Here is a 20287-nt window from a genome sequence, read left to right as displayed (position 1 = left end):
TTGCTCCCTCTTTAAGATATCCACCTATTAATTTTAAATGTAATAAATGATCTTGGGGAGGCACTCCATTCCTCTCTAGTTTTAACTGAAATTATGAAAGAAAGGGGAAGCAGAAAGAAAGAAGAGGAATAAGAGGAAAGAGAACTGCAATGACATCTTCATAATTTAAAAAATGTGTAATTGCATTTGATGGTGTTCTCATTAAAAGAAGATCCAAAATAGAGAGGGGAAAAAAATTAGTGACAGCAAAGCTAAGACAAGTGCGGGCTATGTTATCAACTTCCCCAGCTGGACTGCTCAGCCAGCTGAAGCAATGAGATCTGCTGAAGACCCTGCAGGGGCTACCACCATCGCAGAAACCATGTGCCCTCTACATTCCATTAACTCCCTGTGGCTACAGCCACTGTGAATTACTCAAAATGATTTTTTAAAGCCTGGATCAGCTTTCCCCTGAGTGGACACAAAGACATTTCTGAGCTCTCTCCACCCCCTCTCTGCTAACTGCCTGCTGCATAGCTGGTACGAGCTTAGGGGATACAAAACCATTTTAGTATTTGCCATAAAGTATAATTAGGAAGTCCAATTTGCAACTGCAAAAAAAAAAAAAAAGAAAAGAAAAAAAACCACTTCAATTAATTTTTTTTAAACAAGCACAAGTGCTGTTTAGATTATCCACTGATGTGGACTGCCCATGTCGAGCTAAGATTCCTCCTAAGGTGGGTCATGAGAGCTAGCTGCTTACAGCTCAGTGTCAGATTTTAATACAACTCTGAGGATAATGCACATAATTGCAGAGCTCAACGTCTCTTGCTTATCATTCCTAGACCAGACTTATCTTTACATTTTTAGTATGTCTTAGAAATACATCTAAGATGACCATGCCACCAGAAACAAACCAACAAAAACCTGCAAACTTGGTCTAGGTGATTAGATGCTGTGAGTTACTGTCATATTGGTACCCATGTACGAAGTGTGAGGCCTCTTTCACGGTCTCCTAGAAAACTAGCACCAAAGATAGTTCTGGCACAGTCTGCCACAGTCAAACCAGACCTCTAGTATGTAAGAGCATAAACGACTAGAGAGGAGAGGAACAAGTCCCTGCCCCCCTCGCTAACTCGATGAAGTTGCTGTAATATTAAACATACTGTGACTAAATGGTACATTCCAAATGTAAGCATGAAGGCAGAAAAGTGTCCCATCCACACTGGAGTTCCATAAATATCTGGGATCTAACCATTTCACGCCGGACGAGCCTGCCTCTTGCTGGGCCCTTACCTGTTTCCTCACAGTTGAGCTACGCCTGTGGTTGAATCCAGCAACAGGGAGGGAAAAGAGAAGATGAGATTAAAAACAATCTGTGAGGTGGTTAATGAAACAAGTCACATTAATCAGCTCAGTCCCAGAAGCGGCTAAGAGACTTGATAAGTTACTTTCCAAATGAAGCCCAATAAAGCGCTTTTCACAAAAGCTTAAAGGTCTCTGGTTTTAATGTCTGCCACCATTCAAAAGTAGAATAGGAGGGAATTGGTTCGATTTGCAGTAAAATATATATAGGTCAGACAACAGGAAGATTTCTCCATTTGCAAGGAGACACTAGTAAACACCAAAGGAAGCTATGGTTTTCTTTCTCTTGGAAATAAATGCTTAGGGAAAAGGTAAGGGGCGATTTTCCCGTAATTTAGACAGTAGAGTGTCCAGACTGGAAGGAACCTTGGCGATTCCATAGGTCAATGCTTTTCAAGCTGTGTTTAGCCTTGGAAGCCTTTTCTCCAAGGGAATCAGACTCAGACAACAATACCCCAAGCAAGGAGAGCAGTGATGCCTCTTTGAGTGAGGGTAGGAGGTAGGGACCAGAGCCCGGCTGCTGGGCACCGTCTGCCACTTCCACTAGGCTGTTCTTAAGGACCTCTTTGGAATCCTAGCGCTCCTTGGATCTAGGTGATTGTTCTGCCTTGTCTTTTTTTTGGGCCACGTTGCACAGCTTGTGGGATCTTAGTTCCCCTCACAGGGACTGAACCCATGCCCCCTGCAGTGGAAGCATGGAGTCTTAACTACTGGACTGCCAGGGAAGTCCCTCTCTATCTTGTCTTACGGATGAGGAAACTGGAGTTCAGAGAGGGGAAAAGAGCAGCCCCAGGTCACACAGTGAATAACACAGCACAAGGGAATTCAGCTCAGTTCTTTTCACTCCCACAGAGCCTTCTGCAGTTATGGCACTTTAGGTGAACTTACACTAAGACTTTAGCACCAGGAAGATATATCTACAGAATTCCATTATCCTGGTTCCCTCCAGTCAACAAGACTAGTATATTAATGGGATCTTTATTGTGATCCACAATGAGAAAACGATGAAAACCAAATGAAGCTATTTTTAAGTAATAAGCCTATAATTTGTAAATGGCCTCATGACTATTGTGTGTGTCGCCAGATATAAGTGGTTTATATAATGGGCTAATGCAGGGTCTCTAAGGAGTCCGGCCCATTAAAGCTCTTTCCCCAGTTAAATCAGCACATTTTTAGGCATCTGAGAGCCATCGGCTGAATGAATGCCTTGCTCTCCGCCAACTCACGAGTTTTCTCATAGCAGCTCCATGACTGAGAGGGAAAATATTTGGCTGGGGTGGGGGAGGGCGGGGAAGGTGGGGAAAGATTTGGAGGGCTGCATACTTGTACATCAGGTGAGGATGTCTACCGGTGCTGTTGGCAAGCAATGCAATGTAATATTTCATTATGCAGCGACACTCGCTAATTAGAGGCTGTCATCTTTTCCATGTATAAAAAAAATTCAGGTCAAATGCTATCTTCTGATCCTCGTTCCCTAGGTCAGAGACTTCCCAAAACCCACATGTTGAAGTCTAAAAGCTAAGGTTAGGTTACCAGGATCCTCCAGTGTCGAACATTTCTTTTCCGTGCAATGCAGTGGTTTTGGGGGGTCTCTGGGACTATTTCGGCAAACGGTAACTCTCTTCACTTAATTCTGCTCAGCAAATCCCATTTCCATTTGAGGCCAGATGGGGTCAGCAAGGTAAAGGGATGGAAGCCACCCCTGCCCTAGGCCACTCCTTTGCAAAGTCGTCCAACACCTCTACAACTCAACTCCTTGGCTCTTTCCCAAGCTGGGATGGCTCTACCCCTCCGGCCTCTCTTCATCCCTTCCCAGGGCTGTCTCAGGCCGCACCTACCTGGCCAGACTGCAATCTGTCCGCTGACCTGTTGGAAAGACAAAGGCAAAAAGCACATGTTGAAGCAGATGGGGTGAAAGGGGGAGACTTGCTTCCAGGAATGACTGTGTCTGCCGGCTCCCCAGGGAGCCACTGGCATCACGTGTGACTAGCCTTCCAGGCAAGAAAGAGGACAGCACCCAGGGCCTCTTTCTGGGCCTCGTTTCCGATGGTTGTTCCCAGCCCAGGGCTGCTGGTATCCTGAAACCTTAGGATTGCCAACTCTGCTTCCCAGTGGGAAAACGGGTGGATGTGGGGGAAAAATAGCAAGGCAGAGCATATCTTAGAGAACAAATTATTAGAGATGAAACTCAGCTTCTCTTCTATGTATGCTGGGTGTGTGTGTGGTGGGGAGGGAGGGATGAACTTGCTTGCCCTTCAGGCTGTGAACACACACACACACACACACACACACAGTTGAGGGTGGAAGGAAGGAATAGTTATTTGGGGAGAGGAAGGAGCATACGTTGAAATTCTCGTTTTAGATTCATACTAAATTCTCACTCCCATTACGCTGGGCTGAAATGACAAGAGAAAAATATTTAAAATGCTGCTACTGCTTTTAGACTGTGGTTCTCAACCCAACAGTGGGCCCTAATACTAAGCTGAATGGGTCATACACAGTCTTAAAAAATGGAATTGAAAATCTTAACGCTCATCTGAAGTATTCTTATGTTTTTTAAAAATACGCATGCATGTGCACTTGGGCCATTATGTAATCTGTGTTGCTTTTTTTGGGTCCACAGTTAACCCAGCTTGGTCTGTATTAGACGGTATTAGATAAACCAGTGAAAGGGTAAGCAGGCTCTGAGACGGGGAAGGAGAGATTGGCTCCCAAGCTCCTCACCCAGTTTCCTGGAAAGGCGACTCCAAGGGCCGAGGTGGGGGGGAGGGGGGGAGGGCAGGGCTTTTTCTTGCCTTTAAAGGTTGCTGATTGTTGATTACAGTTCAGCTCATCTTGAACAACACCTCCCCCACCCCAACAGCCTCTCTTACCAAAGGCTCAGCTTTCGTCTGCAAAAATATTATTCAGAGCCATTATTTCTAACATCTGTCCCATTTACATTCTGGAATATTCATACACATCAATTATCCCTCTGTGGCAAGAAACAAGGGGCTCTTGCGTTAGTGACAAATACATACAGAAGGCAGGGACATGATGACTTGCACACAGGAAGATCTATATTTTTCATTATTGCTAGAACTTGTCATCTTTAGATGAAGGCAATTTGCAGCACTGATGAACGGTCACCAACCTTCACCCCTTCATAGTAGCACACTTGGTGCATGTATGTGTGTTGCAACCCCCCCCCACACACACACACACACTCTCTCTCTCCCTCTCTCTCTCTCTCCCCTGCCCTGTTCCCCATCTCACTTATGGGTCATGCTTAGATTATCCTGGCAAAAAGAAATTACAGTCATAACTTGCTTCAAATAGTTCTGGGCTTTTCTTCCTCCGATTCCCCACGGAGCAATCTGATAACTCAAGAGTAAAGATTTTCTATAAGCAAAGTTTGGATCTCGATGCCTAGACCTGTTCAGCCTGAGTCCCCTGGGTGTTGGGGAGGGAAGACAACAGAAGTTACTTAACAGGCTTTCTTCACATAAAAGAAAATGCCTTAAAAATCACAAGATCAAAGACATTAGAGATAAAAGAATTAATCATCTGGGGGAATCGTTCAGGGCAGGAGAACAGGGTAAGAAGGGCGGGTAGGAGGCTCTGATTTCTGGGGCCATTGAGCCAGTGAGTGCTGTATACTTCCCTAGATTCTGCAGTTGGTCTGAAGAATTTATTTGAGAACGTTAGACCTCTGTGGGTGCAGGTTTTGCCTTTCACTGGTGTTAGCACACCAGTAGCCTCCCCCTCCCCATCTTTAAGTGAGGAGATCAGCGGGGCAGGGAGGAGGGGCAGGGCCTTCAGAGGTGTCCCCAACTTGGGAATCCCATTAATCATAGGATGCTGAGAGCTGGGCAGGAGACCTGGGCAAGGTGCCAAAAACCCCAGGGAAGCTTCTCTTTCAACCTCTGCCTTCTGTTTGACAGCTGAGGAGAGAAAGTCCAGAGTGCCAGTCCAGTCTTCTGCCTTGCTACTTTCCAGGGTCTGGTTAAAATCATCCTATGAGACCAGATAGTCGATTCAGCACCACAGCTTCAGCCTGGCCAAAGCAGGGAAAGGGCTGCCTCTTAGCACCAGGACCCTTCAAAGCAGAAGAAAACCTCTGCCCTACCTTGAAGCTACAGACAGCTGCAGTCTGCCCATCACCCCTGCCCTTGAGAATCCTCTCCTCTTTTCTCCTCAGAGCAGCTGTGTAGCTCACCTCACAGCTCCCCACCTTCTTGCTTCAGCCTTGGTCCCGCTACAAGAGGAGCTGAGAGTTTCCCCAAAGTGTCTGGACAGTAAAGAACCCACCAGCTCCTTGGCCCCAGTAGTGGCAGAGGAGGTGCAGGAGGGGGGCTGGGTCGAGAGCAGGCACGCTCCATTTAAACAAATAGATGATGCACATTAGTGCTTCATTAAGCATTGGCCCTTCCCCATTACTCAAGCGGTCATTTGGGGCGTGTGCTTCCACATCAAACAATCGAGGAAAAGCAATGCATTCATATAACCAGACTGGGTCTACTTGGCTGAGGATGGAGGCGTGTGCTCAGCACTTGGGCCCAGGGCTCGGCCTTCCCTCACTGCCAAATCTCCAGCAGAACCCACACTCACTCTCTCCCAGGGTCTTCTGGAGAAGGTCGTGCTTGGCTTGTAGCTTGGTGATGAGGTTCCTGCCCTCCAGGTATTCCTTCATTTTCTGTAAAGGAGGAGGACAAAGAACAATCAGTCCTGAAGGGGAAAAAAAAAAAAAAATCACAGACGCTCAGCTGTACAATTCCCTTTCTAAGAGGGCTTTTGGTTTCTGACCCAATTTCCACCCGGTCCATTTTTTATTTTTTTAAGCGGCTGCTGATTTTCCTGGTGGATTAGTATCCTGCTCTGTGTCTTCCTGGGAGATCCACGTCAGCCACCATAAGAAGCTATCTCCTCGAGCCCCTCATCCATCTCTTTCAGCTCCTTGGAAGAAGAGCAGGGGGTGGAGGGACTCACTGAGCCCCGCCTCCTTGGTGTGAGGATACACACCTGCGGCTCATCACCTCCACTGACATCCAGCCCTGCCCGGCCCCTCCCAGGGTGCATTCCTTCACACCAGGCGCAACGTCAAGGCTCAGCCCCTGCCTGGGCTGCAAGCACCAAGCACAGCATTCAGTGCATCTCTGTCTGAGCCGTATTTTCATCATCTCAATCGCTTCCTCCTCTATTGTGCAGAGTCTTTGTGGAAAGCTTGGGATTTCTGAGCACACAGAGACAGGGGCTGCCACCCTCCACTTGTATACACACATACTGGCGGTTCCAAACACAAGACGAGGTTTATGGAAATGCGATCCCATCTGCTCTAACAGTCAAAATATGATTGCTGTGCTGTACTTTTGTGATTTGACCTCTCTCAACCCTTGTCTGCCCAGCGAGAGACTGTTTCCCTGGACAATTCATCAAATCTCCAAGACAACTCTATGAACTATGATTATCATTATCCCCATTTTATGGATGAAGGCACTGAGATCTGGAGAGATTCAATAAGTGGCTCTAGGTCAGACGATTAGTGAGTGGTGGAACCAGTATCCTCATATGCAGTTTGACAATACACTGTGTGCTTTTAATCGTTATGATAACGTGCTTGATCCATTATGGTACAGAGCAGAAGGAGAGAAGCAGAACAAAAAAACATCACAGTATTGATTCTTTACATACGTGTAGCAATTTAAGAATTTTTAGAGTACTTTAGCATGTATTTGACTCTCACAATAACTCTGTACAGCACATAGGGGAGACATCATATTATTTCCTGATTATGGATGAGAAAGGGAAGGGGGCATTGCTGATCGCCACAAGCCAGTAAGTGGCAGTGTCAAACCTGGATCCCAGGCCTTTGGACTGTTAACATGGTGTCTTTCCTACCCTCCCCCCTGGCTGTTCACAGGGATCTCAGTTTGCCTTGGTTGTCTCCTGCTGTAATGGTTCATCTGCTGGGTCAGGGGTCATCTGCCCACGTCTAAACTCACGAGGTAAAATGGCAGTGTTTCCCCGAGTGTGATCTGCGAATCACTGGTGATACGTGAGGTAGTGGCGGGGGGGGCCGGTAAGTGGATATAACACCTAAAACTATAAAGTCCTGTCTTTTAAGGTACTAAGCAAACAGTATGATTATACATCAAGCCTTTGATTTTATGGCTATTACTACTTAGGGTGAAGACAGAAAGAAAGGGTGAAAAAAATGTGAGTTACTTTTATTCTGTACCTTTCTGTACAGTGTGAAGTTTTAACTAGGAGTGTGTATTTCTCTCTCCCCCTCCTTCTCTCTCTTGTAAAAACAAAGAAAAATGCTGCTTTCTCTGGGATGCTCATCCTGGCCCTCCCTTGTTCACCCAGATGCTCCTGTGTGGAGCTTCGCAAATCTCTGACAGCACTTTTCACCCAGCCCTGTCATGGAGGCTTTGCTGCTCCTACGTCTTTCCCTCCAAATGGTAACCTCTCGAGGGTCAGAGACTGTGGCATTCACTATTCTTTGCATCCCTGATGCTTAGTACTGTGCCCAGAAGATAGTAGACACTCAATAAATGTGTGAAAATGAGTAAATAAATGAATAGTCTCACTCTCCTCTGGATAGAACCTTCCTCAGCAGTTACACACCTCGCCCCCAAGTATGCCCCTACTCTCTGAATTAAATAGAAGACAAACAAAAAACAAGCCCTATGACAAATCATTTCTGCTGCTTTCCTCACGACCTGTTCCCTCTGCTCCTTTGTACTTTTGCATGAGAACATCTGCATGAAAATAGGCTCCGTTGTCACCTTCCCCATCCCATCTGCTCCAGCTGCCAGCTCACCTGCTGTCAGTCTTCCCTGGGTGACATCCTAATCCCCAACCAATGCCTAATTGTGAGGCTTGGAACAGTACTTCAGGGTCCAGAGGTGAAACACCTTCAGGAAACATCCACTGCTAGCACCTGAACCGCGAGAGCCCCCTCTTTGGAAGGTTATCCCAAGGAGACTCTAAAGGTGTCCTAATGAGGGAAAATTCATCCAGACACTGTAACCCTTTAAACAAGACCCGAGTGCTCAGAAAACAGCCAAAATTCTGAAAGGAGATGGATGCAAATTCCTTCCTCTCACTTGTGTATACTTGTGATTCCGGAAATCATCTTTTTCATTCATGTTCACAGTTCACTAGTTAACTCTGGCTGTCACTCAGTGAACCATTAAAATAAATAACAATCTGATAAAGAGGTATGATGAATTAACTTTTCGGGTTCCACTAAATCCTGAAGGATCAAAAACTGTGTCAAGGTATGACCTGCATGCCTAATAGTGGAAACCGTGGTTGGAAGTTTTCCGTCTAGGTAAGCCGGGTATGGGAAGGTAAAAGCATCCTATTCGCAGGCATGTCATTTATCACTTCCCTATCCCGCCCATAAATCCACGCTCATCTCTATGAGAGGTAAACTGGGAGAAGTAACCTGGGCTTTCCTGGGAGGAGCTTAGTTAGAAGGCTTCAGCTGCTGCTGTCCAGACACATAGCAAAGGGAGCTGAGACAGCTGATGACAAGGGAGGAATAGGTGGCTTTTCAATGATTTCTGGAGGCCAGGGGGCTAGGAAAAGAACTGTTGATGTGTAATCTCAAAATCCTTCCTTGGGCAATAAGGGTCACTTTCCTTATTTAAACCATGTCCCAATATTAGGTGATTAATTTTCTTTCATTCCACTCCCTGTACCGTGCTCCTCTCCTGAAACACCTAAAGGTCAAGTGATTACCTGCAGTTTTCCTCAGTGGAGGAAAAAGGAATGGATCATGGTCTATTCCAGATCACCAAAATGAAATCAAATTCCTAACACGCAGTCTGACTGCCACACCCCCATATGCACCTACCCCGTTTTACACGCATTATTATCAAAACTGAGAATGTTTTCCAAAAGTAGGAAGGGAGGCAGGAGTCTATTGGGTGGTTTTGGTTTTTGCCATTGTAAACCTTCAATTCAGTTTTTATGATCTCACTGATTTCTTTCTAAATAATTCCTAATTGGGTACTAACTGTCAGTGATGAGTTTTATTTATTGAAAAGGATTAGTGTAATAATTTTTCTTTCTGAGCCTGCCCTCCCTGACAGACATTTTAGTTGCAGTAAAATGGAGAAGTCTGAGTTGGTATATTCTGGTCCTACCACTTACTAACTCTTCCAACCTTGGGCAAGTCACTTAACTCCCAGAATCGTAGTTTCCCCATCTGAAAAATGGGGATAATATCTTTTTTCACAAGGGTGTTAAAGATGAAATAAGATAACAAGCATGACTGTGACTGTTAACACAAGGACTGGCAACTAGCAGGTGCTCAGAAGTGTTCCTTATACAGAATCACCTGTTCAACCAAACAACAGTCCTTCTCTAAACTTCTTTGCTTTGTGCTAATACTTAAGAAAGCTCAATCAAAGCAGGTTTCTGGCCTGAAGAAAAAAAGTGAGAGGCACAAGAATGGTTTTCAAATTTAATTTTAAAATACCTCTTCTCTTTAAATACATTCTTTCCATGGTGGTGTAAAACTCACAGACCTTGCCTAGGCCTTGAATTTAATCTGTGAACCCAAGGCCATAAGTATCCACTGCTGCCAGAAGGTGGGGTGGGTGGGAGGAGTGAGCTATGCCTTGCCAGCCCCGTGCACAGAGATACACAGATGTCATTACTGTGGCTGCTTCCCCACCAACCAAGCACGCTGACATTTCCCCTCCTCCCCGTCAATTTTTAAAGCAGGAAACAGCTGTCAGACAGAATACATAATAGAGCAAACATTTCAACAGGAGCATATCTCCCCACTTTAATTGACAGGGCAGGCGCATCCATGCATTTGTACCTGCTTAGCACATATTTATCAAGTATCTGTTTATTCTTGGAGAATACCAAGATAAGAAAAGGTCTTGGACCTCACCAAGTCTAGCAGTCTTAGAGCACTGTCCATTCAATGGCCAAAGAACTGGCTCCTCTCCAACCTCTTACCTTACCCGAATCTGTCCTCCCAAATTCAGGCAGTTTAGCTTTGTTTATTATTTTATCAGCTATAAGCCCTCCTTCCCCCATTTCATCCCCCATTCAAGAACCCCAGACTCCAACCTCCATACAAAGAAATACCTATAAGGGTTTGACGGTACTTGGCTAAAAACAGTGAGCATTACTGCCTATGAGCAGGGAATTGGTTAAATAAATGATGGAACATCCATCCATACAATGATGTTCTGTGCAGCCATTACAAAAGGAGGCAGATCTTTTGGACTAACGTGAAGATAATACCCAAAATAAATTAAGTGAAAGAAGCAAAGTGAAGAACAGTATGGATGGTATACTTCTATTTGTATTTCTATTTATTTTATTTCCTTACATTTCTAATGTAATAATATTATATTAAAGGGTACATCAGTGGTTGTCTCCACACAGAATACCTCTGGAAGGACACAGAAGAAACTGGTTTCAATCACTGTCAGAGGGGAGGGGAAGTGGGAGTTGGGGACGGGTACAGGCTTGACATTTTTCTGTATTCTCTTTTGAAATCTTTGCATCTTTTTTTAACACTTATAATAAAAAGGCAATGGGAAAAAAGGTAGACAGTGCTGGATTGTTTGTTATAGAAGACAAGTGATACAAAGCCAAGGAGGTCAGAAAATGTCTTCTCACTTAGAGCAAAGAAGGGCAGAAAGCTGAGCCTTCCCCTCACCTCAGCTTCCTCAGCAGGGTGTAGAGAAGGCCTGTGTCCTGAGACTAGGAGACCAGAAGATCAGAGTTCTGGTTTCAGCTCTTGCTGAGGACTTTAAACAAGCTACCCATACTTTCTGGACTTTTTGTTTGGTTTTTTAAAAAAATATCTTTCAAATGAGAAGATTTGGTTGGATGATTTTTTAAAAACACTTCAAGCTTTAAAATTCCATGATTATTTTCCTGGAACTCTTGCAAACGACTGACCTTTGTAGGTCATGCTTCAAATTTCCAATAGATGTCATCTGGGCAGATGCATCTGATGACAGCCCAGAGTGGTCAGAAAGCTTTCCTAGCAGCCCTCTGGGTCCCTAGGCACACTACCAGGAGAGAAAGCCATGACAAGGGACCTCTTCCCAATCTTCCAAAAGAAGGCAACTTCTAGGACGCGCTTTTCTGATGTCTTTGAAGGGCACGGGGAAACACATGGGCAACATTTGTGGAGACAAAAGACTAAGAAAAGCACATCTGCAGGTGTTTTGGCTTTGTAGGGTTCGGCAAGCACAGGCAGCTGTCCTGGGGAACATGCACACCCCCTTTTCTTGAATGTCCATTTTGCCACCTCCCAAAAGTCTTTTTATCATGAACTATCTGATGCGTTCCAAACACCAATCACAAAAATGATGAACTCTCTTGTAAATCTGTTACTAGACAAGCCCAGACAAAAGAACCTTCCTGTTAGCCAAGGAAATTTGCACACTATTGTGATAAGTAGCATTATGGCCACAAAAGACAGGAAATGAGTTAGAGGACATCAGTGTATTCGGACAGAGGTGAAAGGATGGGTGGGATTTGGGAGGTCACCAGTTTGAATATGGTCATTCCTGCTCTTACTAAAGGTCAATTTTGAATACAAATGTTATAGCTTCACTTAAAGCCAAAAAGTAATTTCTGACAGTCTTAAATACAGATTTTTCTGTCCAAAATTCTTATTTAATCTTGTTCTGCAATGTAACAAGATTGGGTCATTTAAGTAGCGTTATATCTAAGCAGTCCAGACAGACCAGACAGACAATCTCAAAAGCCTCTCGAGTAATTTAACAACCTCCTGAGATAAAGAAGCTTGGGGAGGTACACAGCCCTCACTATAGACAGGAAGTTTTCTTCATGTCTGTCCCAGGTTTTTCATGCCTTCATGCTTTTGCACATGCTACTCTTGCCTCAAGGAATGCCTTTCTCCTCTTGATTCACTCATTGACTGATCAGCACAGAAGTTACTTTGTATGTAATGTTTCCCCAACTCCATTTATCCTGATTGCCATTCACGCACATGTGCATGTATGCACTTAACATTTTTTACATTTATTTTTTTAATTACCCAAATCAACCTATTGTAATTGTATTGTAATTGTTTACATGCAGTAAAAAAGAAAGTTTTCCCTTCATAGGCCTAATTCCATCATTCTCCTCTTCATTTTATATTCTTAGCATTCCCAGCTTACAGAGCACAGTGTCTGGTACATAGTAGATCCTTAATAAATGATCAATGAACACTTTAATAATATTCAATGAATAAATTAATAGTGATGATGGAGATAATAAATTTTCAGCAATTTTGAGCACTCGCTACAAAAGAGGCAATGTGCTATGTATTTTATAAAAATGAATGAATGAGCCAAAATGTCATTCCATTCTTTCTCTGTACAAATTTTAGTATTTTACTCATAAATGTATTAAAGAATGTTATAATTAAATGACTTAGGAAAATATTAATCATTTGTTAAATGAAAGCAGATTATAAAACAATATGTACAGCAGTATCCCATTTTTTATAATAAAATTATAAGTATATGCTCACATCTGTGTGCACACATAGAAAAAAGCCTGGAAGAGAATATATTCTAACACTATTATTTCTAGGTTATTGGGATTATGGCTGATTTTTAGTTTCTTTTTACTTCCAGATTCTATAATAATAAGCATGTTTTGTTTTGTATTACAAGAAAAGAAAAGTTATTTTAAAAGAATAATACTGTTAAATTACTCCCTTTCAACAGTCTTCTCCAGGACTTAAAAAAAAAAAAAATTTGAAGAATTCTGAGCTTAATTACGTGAAAAAACAGATTCCTTCTTTGAAGGAGATAGCAAATCACTAGTGTTCTTAATGGAGAAAGGGCAGTGTTCAAAGAAGAATTAAACAAATGTTTCCAGTTGGAGGAAAAATTCAATTTACTACATGCAGACTGTGTTTCTTGACTGAAAAACAAGTTAATTCCTCTCATTCAGAATCAGTATGCATATTCACTGGCTATATTTCCTCTCACATCTGCAAACTTAATTCCTTCTTTCTTAGTCGTCAGAAGATTAGGAAATAAATTTTAGTTCAGGCAATAAATCCTACTTGGCAAGCTCAAAATAACTTAATTATTAAAAAGTAGCACCAAAGACCAGCCAGCAACCTTCCAAAGGACTGTTAATATTACTTAAAAAAAATTGGGTTCATCTGTCTAAAAGAGGACTGGGAGATGCATGAATAACAAAATATAATGTTTTAGAATTCTCTGCAAACCAACAATGCTGCACGTTACCTGTCCCTTTGAATTTCAGCCATAATTATGAAAAATAATTTCCCACTTTAAATTATAAAGTAATATCATATCATATCAACTAGAAAAGATTACAGACTTTAAAAACAAGGTATGTGTTAGCCAAAATATTTCGACATAGTTCTCAAGAACCAAGAGATGCAGTCCCCCTTTCACGACCCCTAGGAATGAGAAGGAAACTTTCAAACAAAAGCTTACTAGCTGGTTAAAAAAGTCTTCAAAAAGAAAATATTCTTGGTAGTGTACTTGGGGCCATCCTTTCTCTTGGGGGTCCCTGTTAGATATACAACTTGTGTATATTTGTGTCTTTAAGTGTAGGGGTGGTCTCTGAACATGCCCAGATCCAAGTCAAGATATTCAAAGACTTGATATCCTGCAAGACACCGGATAAGATATCCTGCAGACACTTGACAAGGACCCTGGGATCCAAATGGCCTGTGTGTGCTGCAGTGCCTAAAGATGATCTTTAAAGGCCACTGAACCCCCTCACCGTGAAATAGAACTGCTCTGTCTCTTGCTGGTTGGCTCTCCTCTTGGCAATGCTGGGTTTGCTCATGAAGGTTTCTGAGACCGTGGACTTGACAGATTCCATAGAGTTGCTGTACTGGAAGCAATCGGACACATCAAAATCCTCGACAGTCACAATGTCCTGGATGGTCTGCAGAGTGGCCTCCATTGTCTTCTTTACCTGCCATGATAAGGGCCAACATAATGCATGAGGGGCAGGCTGCAAAACAAGAGGTGATGGAGAAGCTTGGAGAAGTGGGAGAGAAGTGGGCTGAGGAAGGAGGGAGGAGACTGTCAGAGGATGCAGGTCTGCTTCCCACTGGACGGTGCTAAGTGAGTGATAAATATCACACGGACCTACTCTCTCCAGTGAGGACCTAAAACCACTACTCCCTTCATGCTACATGCTTGACCCAGCTATTTAATGTTCACTTTTAAAATTTAAGATTAGCTCTTCGCTATGCTGGATGTGCTAAGGGAGAGAGGATGAAACAAATCCAAACCAACCCCATCACACAAAGAGCTGGTTAAAAATGTATGATGGCAGATGTATATGTATGACTGATTCACTTTGTTATAAAGCAGAAACTAAAAAAAAAAAAAAAGTATGATGGGCCTGGTCCCGCAATGCCCCAGGTTCTGTTTCCCGACCTTCAACAAATGAATGAACCTGTTTGCCCATGTGCAAACTAAGTGACCCATCCCCAGGCTTTCCTGATCTTTCTGGGGAAAGTCAGACTTACTGAGATGCCAGGTGAGAAGTCATGTGAGCTCAAAAGAAAGGAGCTGATAATTAATCATACTGCCCTTTTAACTGGTTGTTGAAAGCCAATACGTTGGGCCCAGAAGAAAGTCACCCTTTTCTAAGAGGATGGAGATGTTTGAAGTGTCAAAGTCAAAGGCCTCTGTTTGTTTGAAAATGCTGGAAAAAGCCAGGCATGAGGGGGTGGTTTCAGAGACACAATATTGTTCACACAGCTGCCAAGTGCCATTTTGATTAAATGTGCAAAGGGGGGAGAAAAAAGCATTTTGCAAAAGCTCAAAATAGAGCTCAACCTTTGGCAATGCAAGAGCAACTTCCTGGAGTTCAAGGGCAGGATGTAGCAGAAGGGGAAAATCCAAGCCTACATTTGGCTACGAAATGTTTGCAGCAGCCCGGACATTCTCTGCATGCTCCGTCCACCTGCTCCCAGACGGGCAGCAGCAAGAGGTTTGACAGGGAAACTCAGAGGGTGGTTCTGAGTCTCACCTCTTCGTTCTCAATCTTCAGGGTGGATAAGCGAGATTGCAGTTGTTGGCATCTCTGCACCAGCTCACTCTGGACGGGCTGCTGGGCACAGAGCTGGGAAGCCTGCCAAAAGAAAGCAATACTAGGTCAGGAAGGGGACACAGTTCTTTTGTCAGAGTCCCATTACTGTTAATAAAACTACTTATATTCAAGCTGTAAAGCTCGCAAATTCTATGTTAAAACAAAATCCAAAGCCAAAGTGTGTAGACCTCTTCCAGGACCAAATAGCACAAGACAGGAATGAGCGATGGAACCTGTTTGGAAAGATCTCTCTCTCGCTTTGGAGCCCACCTCCAGCCTGGTGCTTGGCAGGGGCAGGTCTATACAGGGCCTGGGGCTCCAAGGAAGCTGGAGTTAAGGCAGAGAAGAGTGCCTTAGGCAGCCCAGCTCCAGATACACAAAGCTTTGGCACAGTGAGGACTTCCTGCCAGAGGTCCAAGTGGCCACCTCGCTGGCCCCTCCTTCATTCCCTGCTGTACACCAGAGTGAAAGCAGGAGAGAAGTGGGTCAGGAGGCTAACATGCCGCTGTTGGCAGCCAGCATGTGTTTATAAATCTGGGCCGTGCATGAGAGCTCTGACTCAATGAGAGAAAGTGTGAAGCCAGGAACAAGTCCACGGGTTTTGCTAGAGGGCCCCAGAGGGCACGGAATCTTGTGGAACTTGGCATTTTCAAAAAGCCATCGTTTTACTCCAGATCTTCACCAGATCTGTGTGGGAGAGAAGTCTGCCCTTCCCCCCAAGGATCGCTGTCAACAAGCTTCCCCCTGTGTGAGGGGATGGCTGAGCCACTGTCTCCTGATGGGCCCATGGCGATGGCATAGGTTTGAGGTCACCCACCGTCCCCAGGATGACAGATGAGGAACAGAAGGCTGGCAGATTGGGAGGCAGGACCACGTGGAGGCAGCTCCTGTCACCTTGCCACCACGTGTCCTTTAGCCTCTCGTCTGCAAAGAGACATCTGGATAGAACTGGCCTCCTCCTTCCCCAGCAGTGGGCACATTCACATGCCCAAGACCATTCTCTTGCTTGAAAAGACAAAACCTCTCTTCAAATGGAGGGGGCTGGGACTTGACCTTTTCCTCCATTGGCTTTTAAGCTCTCAACTGACTTGACCTCCTCCCCCAGCTGAGAGGCTGGCCTGAGCCAGCTCTCAGATCTGAAGAGAGCTGACTTCATTCTGGCTCTTGGATAAGCAGACACAATGGAGAAAGCTCAGTGGCCAGGATGGGTTAGTGCCAATAGTGAAACTCTCTGGCTGCCTGATGTCACTGGTCAGGCATTCAGAGCCCCACAAGTCTCTGGGGGCACCAAGGGTAGAGCCAAGCACCCCCTCCTAGTACATCTGAGAGTGTTTGGCATCAATTCATGTGCTGAGTGCCCCAGAACACCAACCAGTGTTGGGCCTTGGCCAATTTCAGGGCTTCCGCTCAAAATGCCATCCGAACTTTGGCCCTAGTTCAAGGACTTCCAGGCAGCTCCCTCTTGTTGCCTCCACAGTCTACAGACAGCCCTCAGTGACTGGGGATAGATGGCTGCTTTTCCACTCACATGAAGGCTAGGCTGGAATGCAAAACCTTTGCAAGATCTAGGACTGGCCCTGGCCTCTGCCTGGCCCAGCCACTGATCAGCTATATCACACAAAGGGAGGCCCTAGGCAGAAGACTGAACTATTGATTTTTAAAGTAACTTTGACGTAGCAGGGAGGAATCATGGAGGGAAGACCACCTCCATGCTAGTTTCTTTAAGAAGCAGCAGGGCTGCTGATGCATGCTTTGGCAGTGGTCCTCTATTGGGGTGCAAGGTAATGCATTCCAGCTGTGCTCTGGAGTATGGAAATGAGGCTCTGACAGGGCTAGGAGGGGGCCTGAGCACCCAGCATTTGGAATCCCCCTTTATGGAGACAAGCTGTTTGGCTTAGAAGGCATCTCAGTCAACACCAGAAAATGTATCACTCCACTCAGCTGGTCCCCAAGTTCCACTGCTTCCTGGGAAGAAATCTCTGTGGCAGCTGGAGAAGGGACTTGGGAGGCAAGTTTGACCAGAAGCCAGGGCAGGTGAGGAACGGGGCTTCCTGGGGCTTGGTGACACACCAATACGCCCTCGTATTCTAATTGCACATGCTGCCATCTCACTTCCCCATCTGTTCAGATGCTGACACTTCCTAAGCCACAGCAATGGAAACAAACTGTAAATGGTCTGGTTTTCCCCAAGAAGGAGAGGAGGAAAGAAATCATCTCCATATTTTTGTCTTTAGGATAGAAATGTCCCACTCTCCATGGTGGTCTATTGATGACAGCAAATCCGCTGGTTACAGTATAACAGCTGTCATTCTGGAGGAGGGTTTTCTAAAAAGCATCTGGATGCTAATCTTAACGGAAGCACCACTCCCTTGTTGAAAGGGCATTGTTGTTTTTCCATCACCCAGCATTCATTCCTCCTTCTTCCGGTAACTTTGGCCTGACTGTCCTTTGCAGGGAACATTCCACTCACGACACAGGCCATGTGCTTTGGATGGGGCTCTCCCCAACTTGGGGATGCAGTGTGTGACCTCTGCATAAGCCAATCAGCCGACTGCAGATACCAGCCACAGTGACTGGCTCCGGGATAAGCACGTCACCCAATCAGGACCAAGGAGACACAATGAGACTTTTGTGGGGGCTTCTAGGAGGGAAGCAGATACTCTTTCTGCTGGATTTCAATCTACAAGGAGATAAGGCTGGAAATATAGTCACCTTGCCCCCACGGGATAAAAGCCTATTTGAGAATAGACCCAACACACAGGATGTGAAGCAGAAAGAGAAAAACTAAGTCTTGATAAAATTCCCACTCCGAAACCCAACCATGCCTGAAGATCCATCTTGAGCTTTTCTATTATGTAAGCCTATACATCCTCCTCCTGATCTGACCCACAGGTCAAATGGTGGCTCTTACCCCAGCAATAAGATTCACTTTGATTTGTAGGTACAACCACCAGAAGAGAAACCACAAGATTCACGGTAATGAAAACCAGAGAGCTTCTCACTCCTCTCACTTCGGTTTATTTAGGCCCTTCTTGTTTTAGTCATCGGAGGTGAAAAGTCATAAACAGGGCCCCCATGTTCATGCACTGCTGCCTGGATAGCCATTCTTAGGGTTGACATCTTGGCTCCTGTCCTTTCTGTAGGTACCCATTCTTTTTTTGTTCAATACCCAGGCAAAACTATAGCTTTTATCACAATCTTCTAAACCCAAGAAAATTAGATCCTTCAGAACTCTGCTGAGTGACAAAAGATCACGTCATCACCCTGCTTAGCCCTCCGTCCCCATTAGTATCTAGCCCCATCTCAGCTCTCACTTCTTTCAGCCTCACCACCTCTCTCCTTCCCTTTTGCCATACTGAACCGTTAGTAGCTTTTAAAACACGCTGGCTGTTTTTCACCTCCTCTGATCCTGCTGGTCCCTCTGGGTGCCCCTCCCTGTGCATATTTCTAACTCTCAACTCAGCTGACTGTAAGCTCCCTGAGGGCTCTAATCCCCAACGTCTGCGGTCAAGCCTAGTGGACGGCAGGCACCCAGGAGCTGTTTGCTGAATGGCTGGGATGGGCTTCACCCACTGGACATGAAGCCAGCCCCAGGCCTTGCCTTCCCCAGAATAACATAGCTTGAGTGCAGTAAATCTAGACACAAGTGAGCTCAAGCCCCTTGGGGACATGCGGGTGGGAAGAGGTTCTCACCATGTCCCCCATGTGCGGCTGGAACTCAAACTTCATAGGTGGACAGAAGACATTGTTGTACATCTCCATGAGGCGTTGCTTGTCACTGGTGGCATCGAGGTTTTCTACAGCATTCTCGATGGCGTCCAGACCCTCGTGCTTTGACTGCTCCAGATTCAACTCAGCGGAAAGGAAGGTGCGTAGTGCGCGGTTCAGGCTGGCGTGGTAGCCTAAGTCACAGCACTGCTGTGGAACGGAGAAGGCAGGTGAGCAAACCATGGACAGCCACAGGGCTTGGCAGAGGGGGAGGGTGGCCCCCAGGGCAGATCTGACCCTGTCAACAAGACTAGCTGTGCAGCCGGAAGAGGGCTGACCCTCTAAGATCTGGGTGATATTTCTCAGTTCTTGACTCCTAGTTTGATATGGAGGACTCCTTAGAGGACTGTGAGGTGGGTGGAATGAAGAGGACTCACTGGGACAAAATGAAATTACGTAATCATGCTCTTCAGTAAACATAAAAGAGTTGGGAGTTAAGGAGAATATTCTTCTATTTTCAGGTTCCTCTGGGGATACCACTGTAGCAAAATTCAACAATAAAAATATAGCCTGCCACTCCCTCAGGGTTACTGTGATTTAGTCACCATATACCAATCAAGCCAGGCCATTTCAGCATTCAGGTTCAGAAATCAGAGGTGGTGCAAGAGAACTCCAGGTGAGAGAAGAAACGAATGTGGGGGCGGGGGCCGCTGACTCTACTGGTCATCAACCCCCGCCTCCGGCAAACTCCCAACATTCTAGGACAGGCCTTACTTGTAGATTAGGATTTCTGTACTAAAGCTCCTGCTTGACAGCATTTATGAGATGAAAAATTTCTAAACATAAGCCTTACTGGGAAAATTCACATCATCTAAAGGATCCTGATTGAAGTAACATGGAAAAAAAAAGTGCTATGAAAGAGGCAATAGTATAAAAAAAACACTGGAAGTCAAGCAACCTTGGAAAAGCCACTCCACATCCCTGAACCCGTTTCCTCAACTGTAAAATGAACAGATTTGGCCAGGTCAGTGGTTTTCAAGCTGTAGCCCAGAGCTCTATGGTTCTGTGCTCAGGCTGCCCTTGAGAAGGGGGTAACAGGGCAGCCCAACTAGCAGGACTTGGAGCCTCCTGCCCCTGTTTCAACCAAACCAGCTCTGCT

The 20287-nt window shown here is 45.1% G+C and overlaps 1 protein-coding gene across 10 annotated transcripts in view; it reads right to left on the bottom strand.

Moving 5' to 3' along the window:
* Nucleotides 1-20287, bottom strand: part of SRGAP2 (SLIT-ROBO Rho GTPase activating protein 2) — a 242266-nt gene that overhangs the window by 41758 nt on the left and 180221 nt on the right. For 8 of the 10 annotated variants that reach the window (XM_081219057.1, XM_081219060.1, XM_081219062.1 and 5 more), the window contains exons 8-13: nt 19114-19338; nt 15361-15462; nt 14095-14292; nt 5935-6019; nt 3183-3210; nt 1276-1300 (exon numbers count right to left, since the gene is read on the bottom strand). In XM_081219057.1, the coding sequence (XP_081075183.1) occupies nt 1276-1300; nt 3183-3210; nt 5935-6019; nt 14095-14292; nt 15361-15462; nt 19114-19338 (663 nt within the window). The remainder of the gene's footprint in view (nt 1-1275; nt 1301-3182; nt 3211-5934; nt 6020-14094; nt 14293-15360; nt 15463-19113; nt 19339-20287) is intronic. The other 2 variants (XM_081219059.1, XM_081219061.1) reach the window with 1 other exon arrangement.

Source organism: Mesoplodon bidens, assembly GCF_964165515.1.
Source record: "Mesoplodon bidens genome assembly, chromosome: 2".
Lineage (NCBI taxonomy): Eukaryota > Metazoa > Chordata > Mammalia > Artiodactyla > Ziphiidae > Mesoplodon > Mesoplodon bidens.
Note: the sequence above shows the minus strand (reverse complement) of the source record. Positions and strands in the feature narration are given on the sequence as shown.